We start from the raw sequence: 9,456 nt of genomic DNA on the forward strand, positions 1-9,456 counted from the left end.
AAAATGAATTGTGAAGAAAGTCCGTCACTAAAATTAAATTAACGCCAACGACTTATTCCAGCACTCAAATGACGTCATTTGGGTGCTGGAATAGACTTATTCTAACACGGAAATAGAAAAATCTAATTCTGGGTTTTCACTTTTCTTTTATTTTTAAATTTAAATTTACACATTTTTTTTAAACATTTATTGAATTTATTCCTCTAGTTTACATAAAAATTGGTATACCTAACCTACACAATGAGAGTTTTAAGAGAGAACAATTAAAAAAGTCTACAGTCCCATGAGTAAAGTTGTGGGAAAAACCGGAACGCTTGTTGGAGCCGAGGCTTGCCTCACACTCATCTCCCATGTATCTAATAACTGAGAAACTGAAAAATATTTAGGCAGCTTCTTTATCCTTGCCAAAAGAGCCGTTTGAACGGCGGATAAAAATTGAGTGGCGTTATATTCATGAGCGGCCATGTGACAACTTGGTGCCGACTTTGGGTAATCTTCAGGAACAACCAAGGAAATTGGAGGAACGCAAGGCAATTGTTTGTCATCCAACCAACATGTCAATTGAATTGACTTGGAGCCAGGTTGTTGATTTGGATCAAGCGAGACTTTAAATCGTTGATCAAGTCGCGCGATTTCACCCTGAAGAACATCTGGAATATCACTGGTAGGTTCCTCAACTTTCATCCTTTTTAATGGCGGTACCAATCTGAAAAAATGTATTAATCTATGAAAAATAAAGTTTGGAGCAAAGTACTTGATTTCTGGTCCAAATAAAGCTTCCAAAGTTGGACCAAAAGTGCGATGTAAGGTGTGATTTATAACGGAACTTTGTAAATTATTACTGACTGCTTCCAATAACGGATTGAACACGTGATGTTCCTTGAGGGGCAAATGCCCACTTGTTGATGTTGGAACACTTCCGTCGCTTCTCTTAAAATCAAGTTTCTCCAAAACGACTTCGCATTTCTTTAGCGTTTCTAAAGGCATCCGTTGTTGAGGATTCGACAGGATTTCTAGTAACTTCTTCATTTTGCTCAGTTTTTCCACATCTATCAACAAAGTGAATAATCCATAAAGATTTAATTAAGTTTACCAGATTTAAAAAAATACATACGTTCGCCATCGTTTCCCATTCTTGCGATCATTTTCCTCAAGGGTTCTATGTATTTGCTCAACTGTCTGACTTTCTCGCGGTAGGCTTGTTCATCCTGCATTCCCATGGGACTCTGGTTTGGTTGTCCTGGAGTGTTGAGTGAGCTTCCAGGGCTGGGAACCATCCCTACGGATCTTGGAGGACCTGCTCCCAACATGCTCATTTGGGAGCTGGGTGATGGAGCCAAAGCCGGCGATGCCACCATTTGATTACTAGATGGAGCTCCACTGAGACCAGCCGGGGATTGAACTGATGGCGACGGACTTTGGCTTAGGAATTGATTAGGTGTAGAGTTTCTGGGGAATCCTGTATTTGGGCCATTCATCATCATTGGGCCTTGTTTGTTGGTTTGCATTTGACTTAGCATTTGATTGGGAATTTGGTTCCCCATTGGCCCCATGGAGTTCTGCATTGGTCCCCCCATTTGTATCTGACTGGATAATTGGTTAGCCATTTGATTTTGGACGGAGCCTTGCATCTGACTGCCCATTTGGTTAGACATTTGCCCTGCCAATTGATTGGCCATTTGATTTGATATTTGAGAGTTCATTTGATTCATCTGGTTGCCCAGCTGGTTGGGTAATGGCCCGCCGTTGGGTCCAATACCTATGTTGGGTCTTGGTGTCATCCCTTGCTGCATGTTCATAGCTTGTCCCGGGCCTCTGTTTAAATTTTGTAGTAAATTTGAAGCTGCAATTTGCTGTTGTGTCCCCATTGGACCTGGCTGATTGCCACCCATTGTCATCAAAGGATTTCTTGTACCCTGAATGGCCAATGTTTGTAATGCATTTATAGGGTCAGGCACGCCGGGGGCTCCTGGATTTTGGCCTGGAACACCCATTCCTGCACCCTTTTTTGTGTCTAAAATGATCCCGGGATAAACACAAATAATTTAGATATTAACGGCAACATACTCATTTCGCGAACGTGTAGAATAAGCCGAGCTACGTAGCCGAGATACTCCTCTTTTGTCTTCGCTTTTTGGAAAACATGATTTTCCATTTCTATACTGTTTCGCGATGTGTTCATACCTGACTGACGAATTGCTTCATCGCTGTAAATAAAATTAGTTACACTTGTTATTAGTTCTTTTCATTCGTTTAACTTACATTTTTGATACAACACTTTGCCTAAAGGCTGAAGTCCTCCAAGAACCATCGTCACCCATTTTCAAAAACCAAACGTAAATAAATTTTTCCAATAATTATCTCAGTATATTTTCTAGATGAATAAATACACAACAAAAAATTGACTGTTGACAACCACTGACAACTCAATCAGTGACTCGAAGAAGATCGAGGAGTTGTCAAATATTCACCACCACAGCACAGCACAAACTAAATATCCCTAAATAAGTGTTGAGTGTATATTTGGTTGCCTATGTACATTCAACATGGCCATTTTTCTACGAGGGGGTATTCAAAAATTTTCACTTGTTTACTATTGCATTTGCTATTTTTGTCTTAACCAGCGAATTCTCGTTCAGTGATGTTTTTGGTGGTTACAACCATTTCACGATAGAATGGTTCGATCGGTTCGAAATATATTAAAAAAACCAAATATGTAGAGAAAGTAGTGGCGTTTAAACCAGTGAAGATAGTTGTAACCTAATTCAATCATTTTGACAAAATTAATTTCAAAAACAAAAACTAAATCACAAAATCACTTATTAATGTTCACAGCTGATAGAAAACTGATATGTTGATAATTTATCTAATCATAGATTGTCTTGATTTTGCAAATAATTAATTCAATCATTCAAGTTTCGCTAAAAACACTAGTTTATTATCTACTTAAATTGCAAATCGATGTTTACAACGATTTCTGGCTTAAAATATTTCCAAATCGTTCTAAAATGCTCATATTGCTTTATTTTAGACATACTTTTGCGATTTTGACTTGTTTTAACAAGATTTTTAAATTTGGTAAATTTCTGTAAGAAAACCGCTTGATAGGGTAAACCTGGCAATTGTGCCCCACCATTCAAAGAATTGAAATAAAAAACGGTATTATTTAGAACATGTTTATTAAAGTAATTAGTCTTAACCTCTGACTCAATTTGCATAACAAAAACTAAAAAAATCTACTAAAATGTAATTAAGACAGTTGAGATTAACAATTTCTTAAAATCTAGGGTGGGGCACATTTCACGGATACATCAGTCTTATGTGCCCCAGTAAAGCCTCTCATTTTTTTGTCTTTTTTCCTTTTCCTTTGACTTTATTATTGCCACCGCACTTGTTGCATTTTTCTAAAAAGTTTCTGCAATCTTAATGTGTCCAGCCAGAACACTGCAAACATTGAATCCAGTCACTTTTCTTCTTCGTATAGTAGTAAGACTGGAGACATTCTACACAAGTGTTGTCGTTTTCATCAGAACATTCTTCACTAGATTCGCTGAGCTGTAACTCTTCTTCTTCACTTTCCGATGAAGAAGAAAACGCTTTTGAAAAATTCTTCTTACGTTTTGATGGTACAGTAATCAACTTCTTCTCTTGCGACTTCTTTTTTTCTTCAAACAGTTTACGAGTTGTTAAATGACTTTCTGAAGTCAAAATCTTAACGTTTTGTTTCCTTTTACTTAATTTACGATGTATGACAGGCAATGGACTAACTATCTGTAAGGTTTTTCTTTAGGTGAAACAACAGAAGCATGTGAAGTAGGCATCTAGACATTTTGATTCATTGAAGATGTGGAGGTTCTCGGCAACGAAAGGTCATTTATATTCTGAATTGACTGCGGATTATCATTTATTGGTTGCGCATTATCTTCACTGTTTCTAAATTAGAAGTTCATAAAAATTATAATTGAAAAATAATCCACAGATGGGGCACAATACCCGAAACAAATCGGGGCACATTAGCCAATGTTCAGGATAATGTGCCCCCCTTGATCACGAGACAAAAGTTTACTAAAAACGGAACGTAATTGTATGCATACAAAAGCCAAAAGAAGTTACATTTAGAATTAAAGTTTAAAAAAGTAAAAAAATATGAAGCAAATACTTTAACATGACGTAAAAACAGATACAAAACAAATTCACACTGTCATACATACCTTCAGATCACTTTTTCTCACTTAAAACAAATAAAAACCTGCACTGCGCCAAATTCAAAATGTATCTGCTAGTTTCGCGAGTGGGGCACGTTATCAAGTGGGGCACGTTTGCCTGGTTTACCCTACGCAAAATATGTATGCATATATACAGATCTTTGTAAATTTTTTTGTGAAATAAACAAACTCTAACTCGAGCAAAAGTATTGCATTTGAAACCAAATTTTTCAAATTTGTGCCTTGTTCAGGCGAATTTTTTAAAACTGAGTAGGTTTCTCAGTGAAAAACTTTTTAAATCGGACAAAACTGCCGAAAACACCGCTTTTCAAAAATTATTTGTGACTTATATTGGCAAAATCGCTCGAATTTTGTGAGTATAAAAAGTGAAAAACTAAATTGAAGCAAAAATAACACAATAGCAAAATTTTAAGGTTTTAAGCAAAAATATTGCAGTTTTTAAACATTTTTTAGCGATTTTTGCCTCATTTTGGCAAATTTTTTTAGATCTAGTAAATTTCTTATATGAAAAACGCTTTGAATTAAGCAAAACATACAAAAACATCGTATTTCAAACGAGTTTTTGCATTATTTTGGGCGGAAATTAAATTTAGTAATTTTCTCTGGGATAACGAAGCACAAAGTTCTCATTTTTTGTCTTTCTTAGATAAATTTATTAAATTTTTGCGATTTTCGGCTTTGTTTTAACAAAATCTGAGAAACTTCGTAAATTTCTCTGTGAAAAACTTTTTAAATCGGGGAAGACAGCCGAAAATAATAGATTTCAAAACTATTTAAGCATTGTAATGCCTTATTTTAATGACAAAAAGGTCCTAAATCGAGCCAAATCCTTTGACAATATCTCAATCTCACGTTGTTAGTTGTTTTGCGCGAAAACGACGGTTTCAAAAATTGTTTCGTTAAAATACGTTGATTGTCGTAAAACTAAGACAAATTGTTATACGCTTTTTTCGTTGAAATACTTTGATTTACATAAAATTTGAGATTTTTGGAAAAAAAGACCTCAAATTGATAGTACATATTTAATTTATAACACTTGATATTGCAAAAAATTAATTATTAGTGTTATCATTTATCAGACATTATTTATTTAGCTTGTTGTTTCCTCCGTTGTTTTTTGTCATCAAAGGATTTCTTGTACCCTGAATGGCCAATGTTTGTAATGCATTTATAGGGTCAGGCACGCCGGGGGCTTCTGGATTTTGGCCTGGAACACCCATTCCTGCACCCTTTTTTGTGTCTAAAATGATCCCTGATAAACAGAAATAATTTAGATATTAACGGCAACATACTCATTTCGCGAACGTGTAGAATAAGCCGAGCTACGTAGCCGAGATACTCCTCTTTTGTCTTCGCTTTTTGGAAAACATGATTTTCCATTTCAATACTGTTTCGCGATGTGTTCATACCTGACTGACAAATTGCTTCATCGCTGTAAATAAAATTAGTTACACTTGTTATTAGTTCTTTTCATTCGTTTAACTTACATTTTTGATACAACACTTTGCCTAAAGGCTGGAGTCCTCCAAGAACCATGGTCACCCATTTTCAAAAACCAAACGTAAATATTTTTTCCCAATAATTAGGTGAATTCTTCTGGTTTTAACACAAGATAACAAGATAACGCAGACTAATCCGCCCAGACAAACATTTATATTTGGTTGCCTATGTACTTTCAAAATGGCCATTTTTCTACGAGGGGGTATTCAAAAATTTTCACTTTTTTGGTTATTTTTGTCTTAAACAGCGATTTTCTTAATAACTATTTGTTGCAGAACTATGATCTTTTTTTATAAGAAGCCATTTTGAACATGTCTCGACAAAATCACTCATATTTAAAAAGTAAAAAACTTTTCAAATTGAGTAAAAATAATTATAATAAATAGATAACACATTTAAACCAAATTTTACAAATTTTCTGCTTTGTTTTAGCAAAATTTCTCAGATTCAGTAACAGAGAAAAATATTACACTGCAAACATAATTTGATTTCTTGATGAAAACCTCATTTAAAACTAATTAAGCGATTTTATGCCTCATTTTAGTTAGTAAAAGGTGAAAAATGACTCATTTCGGAGCAAATTTTATATATTTTTTGCCTTGTTTTACAAAATTTCTCAGATTTACTGAGCTTCTAGGTAAAAAATGCTGTAGATTCTAGATCGTGTTTTAATTTTGCGATTTTTACTTTATTTTGTCATTTTCTTCAATTTGGTGAGTCTCTCGTTAAAAAACAAAAATCTACCCCGCAGCAAAATTTATCAAATTAATTAAATGTGAAATGCACAATGTATTTCAGTCTACAAATCATTTGTATTATTTTTCGTGAAACAATGAATGGATGGTAGAACCCAATAAATAGAAAAGATGTTACCTAATAATTGCTTCAAACACGTATTTATTTATAAAAATATACAAATCTGTATCAGTACATAACAAATAATCTAGCTATATTTTTAATAACCAAAACAGTACTACCAGTACCCCATTCATAAAATGAAACCCTGCCAATATCATTAACTGCTTCTGCAATGTAAAACTTCCGCTGTTAAAAACACAAATAAACACTAAATTTGAAATTGCAAAAATCACACCAATAAAACTAAAAACAAGTGCAAAATTTCCCTTGTGTTCCACCCTTTGCGCTATCATTACACATACAGAAGCCATAACTAACTGATACACAATTTCTAAAATCAAATCACAAACCGCATAAGTCCAAACATTATCAACACTTGACAGAGCCAAAAGTACAACACATTCAAGCACTGACGTTATGCATAATAACGCATTCCCAAATTTAGCACTCCCTGTGGCATTTTTCGCCAGTAGCACACCAATGAGGGCGAAAAACGCTGAAATTCCATCTACTGCAACAATGTTCAAGGAGGTTTCGTCATTTTTCAGCTGGGTTTCTTTCCACAACGACTCCATGAGAGCGGAGATTCGGACGTAGCCACAAAGGCTAAAACCACTCCACAGAGACCACTTCAGGATGTGTTTGTTTGCAAAAGTTTCAGAAAACTGTGTTTTGAACCACGATATCTTAAGACGAATCGAACTTGGCGGTTCCTCCATCTCAAACACAGGGAAGTGCATGAACGACAGCTGCAAAAAATTATTTTTTTTATATAAAAAAAATCGTTATTTTTACATGGAACACTCAAAAACACCAATTCTTGGTAATCCAAAAGCGCCACTTGCGTCAAAACATAGGCAAGTACCGCTGAAACGACCTTAGCACAGAGGGGTACCGCCCTAATGGAACTTGTCAGTTTAGCAAAATTTTTCCCTGTGCCATGACAAACGTAAATTGACGCAAAATACATAATTTCGCTTGAAACAACAGCACCATAAAACACCTGAAATGATTTTTTGAGTCTTGAAAAAGTCTGTTGTTGAGTCTGACTTGAGACACTTGTAGATCGGTAACAACTTCACCCTTCCAACTGGAAATTGTGTAGGTGAGTGATCCAATAAGAGTCAGAATAAACACGTGAGTAAAATAGGTAAAAATTAGAAAAAAGAATATCAACAGGGCAAATATCACAGTCGAATAAGCGGCCAGTGGGAGAATATCCTCGTCGAATTCTCGTTCAGTGATGTTTTTGGTGGATATAACCATTTCGCGATAGAATGGTTCGATCGGTTTGAAATATATTAAAAAACCAAATATGTAGAGGAAGTAGTGGCGTTTAAACCAGTGAAGATAGTTGTAACCTAATTCAATCATTTTGACAAAATTAAATTCAAAAACAAAAACTAAATCACAAAAGCACTTATGTTCACTGCTGATAGAAAACTAATATGTTGATAATTTGTCTAATCATAGATTGTCTCGATTTTGCAGATAATTAATTCAATCATTGAAGTTTCGCTAAAAACACTAGTTTATCGTCTACTTAAATTGCAAATCGATATTTACAACGGTTTCTGGCTTAAAATCTTTACAAATCGTTCTAAAATGCTCATATTACTTTATTTTAGACATAATTTTGCGATTTTGACTTGTTTTAACGAAATTTTTAAATGCGGCAAATTTTTGTAAGAAAACCGCTTGATTCGCAAAATACGTATGCATACAGATCTTTGTGAATTTTTTGGTGAAATAAACAAACTCTAACTCGAGCAACAATATTGCATTTGAAACCAAATTTTTCAAATTTTGTGTCTTGTTCATGCGAATTTTTTAAAACTAAGTAAGTTTCTCAGTGAAAAACTTTTTAAATCGGACAAACCTGCCGAAAACACCGCATTTCAAAAAATATTTTTGTCTTATATTGGCAAAATCGCTCGAATTTTGTGAGTATAAAAAGTGAAAAAGTCTTTAAATTGAAGCAAAAATAACACAATAGCGAAATTTTAAGGTTTTAGGCAAAAATATTGCAATTTTTAAACATAATTTAGCGATTTTATTAATTTTTTAGATCCAGTAAATTTCTTGCATGAAAAACGCTTTGAATTAAGTAATACATACAATAACATCGTATTTCAAACGAGTTTTTGCATTATTTTGGCATTATTGAATTTAGTAATTTTCTCTGGGATAACGAAGTACAAAATTCTCATTTTTTATCTTTCTTAGACAAATTTATTAAATTTCTAAATTAAATTTTTGCGATTTTCGGCTTTGTTTTAACAAAATCTGGGAAACTTCGTAAATTTCTCGATGAAAAACTTCTTAAATCGGGAAAGACAGCCGAAAATAATGAATTTCAAAACTATTTAAGCATTGTGATGCCTTACTTTAGTGATAAAAATGTCTTAAATCGAGTCAAATCCTTTTTGACAATATCCCAATCTCACGTTGTTTTGCGCTAAAACGACGGTTTCAAAAATTGTTTCGTTGATTGTCTTAAAACTAAGACAAAGTGTTATACGTTTTTTTCGTTGAAATACTTTGTTTTACATAAAATTTAACGATTTATGGAAAAAAAGTCCTCAAATTGATAGTACATATTTAATTTACATTACATTACACTTGATATTGTAAAAAAATTATTTATTAGTGTTACCATTTATCAGACATTATTTATTCAGCTTGTTATTTCCTCCGTTGTTTTTTTATTACACCAATGTTTCAACAGCAATCAATTGTTGTCTCATAAAGAGATTCAAAGATGAACCCTTTCCGAAACTTGCAATTCAATCATAATCTTTAATTAAAAAAATTTTCATGGTGGGTCCCCATTTAAAGAAACTGTTTTGCAAAACTCAAAAACAAAAAAAAT

At 33.8% G+C, this 9,456-nt stretch overlaps 3 protein-coding genes across 6 annotated transcripts; all 3 read right to left on the bottom strand.

Annotated features, from left to right (window-relative positions):
• Positions 1 to 133: 133 nt before the first annotated feature.
• Positions 134 to 2,465, bottom strand: LOC123012753 (mediator of RNA polymerase II transcription subunit 15-like). Of its 2 annotated transcripts, XM_044410863.1 has the most exons (5): positions 2,263 to 2,465; positions 2,068 to 2,207; positions 1,115 to 2,014; positions 755 to 1,049; positions 134 to 706 (listed from the first exon to the last, which is right to left on the bottom strand). In XM_044410863.1, exons 1-5 carry the CDS (start codon positions 2,319 to 2,321, stop codon positions 274 to 276), a joined length of 1,827 nt encoding a protein of 608 aa, XP_044266798.1. In that variant the 5' UTR covers positions 2,322 to 2,465; the 3' UTR covers positions 134 to 273. The 2 variants fall into 2 exon arrangements, with proteins under 2 accessions (XP_044266798.1, XP_044266797.1); XM_044410862.1 differs by having other exon boundaries at positions 134 to 1,049.
• Positions 2,466 to 5,234: 2,769 nt separating this feature from the next.
• Positions 5,235 to 5,860, bottom strand: LOC123012754 (mediator of RNA polymerase II transcription subunit 15-like). The gene is made up of 3 exons (XM_044410864.1): positions 5,714 to 5,860; positions 5,519 to 5,658; positions 5,235 to 5,466 (listed from the first exon to the last, which is right to left on the bottom strand). The coding sequence occupies exons 1-3, from the start codon at positions 5,770 to 5,772 to the stop codon at positions 5,309 to 5,311; spliced, it is 357 nt and encodes a 118-aa protein (XP_044266799.1). The 5' UTR covers positions 5,773 to 5,860; the 3' UTR covers positions 5,235 to 5,308.
• Positions 5,861 to 6,673: 813 nt separating this feature from the next.
• LOC123013310 (thiamine transporter 2-like) lies at positions 6,674 to 7,995 on the bottom strand. 3 transcript variants are annotated; one of them, XM_044411753.1, is made up of 3 exons: positions 7,635 to 7,995; positions 7,380 to 7,587; positions 7,211 to 7,333 (listed from the first exon to the last, which is right to left on the bottom strand). In XM_044411753.1, the coding sequence occupies exons 1-3, from the start codon at positions 7,956 to 7,958 to the stop codon at positions 7,305 to 7,307; spliced, it is 561 nt and encodes a 186-aa protein (XP_044267688.1). In that variant the 5' UTR covers positions 7,959 to 7,995; the 3' UTR covers positions 7,211 to 7,304. The 3 variants fall into 3 exon arrangements, with proteins under 3 accessions (XP_044267687.1, XP_044267686.1, XP_044267688.1); XM_044411752.1 differs by lacking the exon at positions 7,635 to 7,995 and having other exon boundaries at positions 6,674 to 7,333; positions 7,380 to 7,519; XM_044411751.1 differs by having other exon boundaries at positions 7,099 to 7,587.
• Between the last annotated feature and the right edge of the window lie 1,461 nt (positions 7,996 to 9,456).

This window comes from Tribolium madens, unplaced genomic scaffold (genome assembly GCF_015345945.1).
Source record: "Tribolium madens isolate multiple individuals breed KSU strain unplaced genomic scaffold, Tmad_KSU_1.1 Scaffold_96;HRSCAF=242;Tcas5.2_LG5, whole genome shotgun sequence".
NCBI classification, from domain to species: Eukaryota; Metazoa; Arthropoda; class Insecta; order Coleoptera; family Tenebrionidae; genus Tribolium; species Tribolium madens.

What these genes read in the sequence shown, in the direction of transcription:
- LOC123012753 (XM_044410862.1), bottom strand. Translation starts at nt 2,321, where the DNA reads ATGGGTGACGATGGTTCTTGGAGGACTTCAGCCTTTAGGCAAAGTGTT. An exon ending in CAAAGTGTTGTATCAAAAAT is followed by an intron (nt 2,208 to 2,262) that starts GTAAGTTAAACG and finishes TTTTATTTACAG; the next exon opens with CGATGAAGCAATTCGTCAGT. An exon ending in AATGGGAAACGATGGCGAAC is followed by an intron (nt 1,050 to 1,114) that starts GTATGTATTTTT and finishes CTTTGTTGATAG; the next exon opens with ATGTGGAAAAACTGAGCAAA.
- LOC123012754 (XM_044410864.1), bottom strand. Translation starts at nt 5,772, where the DNA reads ATGGGTGACCATGGTTCTTGGAGGACTCCAGCCTTTAGGCAAAGTGTT. An exon ending in CAAAGTGTTGTATCAAAAAT is followed by an intron (nt 5,659 to 5,713) that starts GTAAGTTAAACG and finishes TTTTATTTACAG; the next exon opens with CGATGAAGCAATTTGTCAGT. An exon ending in TCTACACGTTCGCGAAATGA is followed by an intron (nt 5,467 to 5,518) that starts GTATGTTGCCGT and finishes GGATCATTTTAG; the next exon opens with ACACAAAAAAGGGTGCAGGA.
- LOC123013310 (XM_044411751.1), bottom strand. Translation starts at nt 7,958, where the DNA reads ATGATTGAATTAGGTTACAACTATCTTCACTGGTTTAAACGCCACTAC. An exon ending in CCGATCTACAAGTGTCTCAA is followed by an intron (nt 7,588 to 7,634) that starts GTCAGACTCAAC and finishes AAATCATTTCAG; the next exon opens with GTGTTTTATGGTGCTGTTGT.